At 51.3% G+C, this 933-nt stretch overlaps 1 protein-coding gene across 1 annotated transcript; it reads left to right on the forward strand.

The window, feature by feature from the left end:
* Nucleotides 1-481: 481 nt before the first annotated feature.
* On the forward strand, nucleotides 482-933 carry BDBG_07196 (uncharacterized protein; the record flags this gene model as incomplete). Its single annotated transcript, XM_031722977.1, has 2 exons — nucleotides 482-820; nucleotides 865-933. Exons 1-2 carry the CDS (start codon nucleotides 548-550, stop codon nucleotides 931-933), a joined length of 342 nt encoding a protein of 113 aa, XP_031580036.1. The 5' UTR covers nucleotides 482-547.

Here is a 933-nt window from a genome sequence, read left to right on the forward strand (position 1 = left end):
CGATGAGGGGGACGATCCGCCATGCCGAGACAGCAGGCTGGCAGTCAGTCGCAGTGACTGTCAGCACCACCAGTAGAGGGGGGCGGGCGACGAGGTGTCTCCCGAATTACACGATGCCAGGGAATAGATATATGGATGCAAAAGGGTCGGTCAGTTTTAAGATGGGTCGTCGGTGGATATAGGTGGTTCTCGTGGAAGAGGGAGAGACGAAGGAAGTGGTCAATGCGATTGAAGGTGGATAACGAGGTCGGTCAGACGATGGATGGATGGCGTGTGAGAGTGAGAATGAGAGGGAGTTGGGTGTTCCAAGATGCAATCGCTGGGGATGGTGGTGGGAGTGGGATGGAATAATAATGGATGGATTGGTTGGATTTGGCTGCTAAGGAGACAGACAGCAGCAACCAGGATAGCACAGCCGAGTTGTCGTCTTGGCGGAGGCAGGTCGCTGGACGAGAAAAGCGGCACAACACGGGACAGAGAAGAGGTATCGAATATATAGGTGTAAACAGGTATGGGGTAGAGAGAAATAAGAAGAGAAGATTGGAAGATGAGGATGGAGATAGAGGAGAGATGTGAAGGAGAAGAGAATCGGAGAGAAGAAAGAGAAGAGGAGGGAGACGACGACGACGACGACGACGACGACGACAACGATGAGGAGGAGGAGGAGGAGGAGGAGGAGAAGGAGAAAGCGAGAGAAGAAGAAGAAAGGGAGGAGGAGGAGGTGAGGATGATGCAGACAGACAGACAAGACAGAAACACTGTATTGCGATTACAGTTGTTATTACAGACCCTTAACGCGTATGCCTGGCGTCGACCGGTGGTGGGTGTGGCACGCCTCATACAATCCAATTACAGTACATATAGTATAATAATACACCACATGACCTATGCCAGCAGCAACTACGGACCGTAAAGACAAACAACCTAGCTTAA

This window comes from Blastomyces gilchristii (genome assembly GCF_000003855.2).
Source record: "Blastomyces gilchristii SLH14081 genomic scaffold supercont1.17, whole genome shotgun sequence".
In the NCBI taxonomy this organism is placed as follows: Eukaryota; Fungi; Ascomycota; class Eurotiomycetes; order Onygenales; family Ajellomycetaceae; genus Blastomyces; species Blastomyces gilchristii.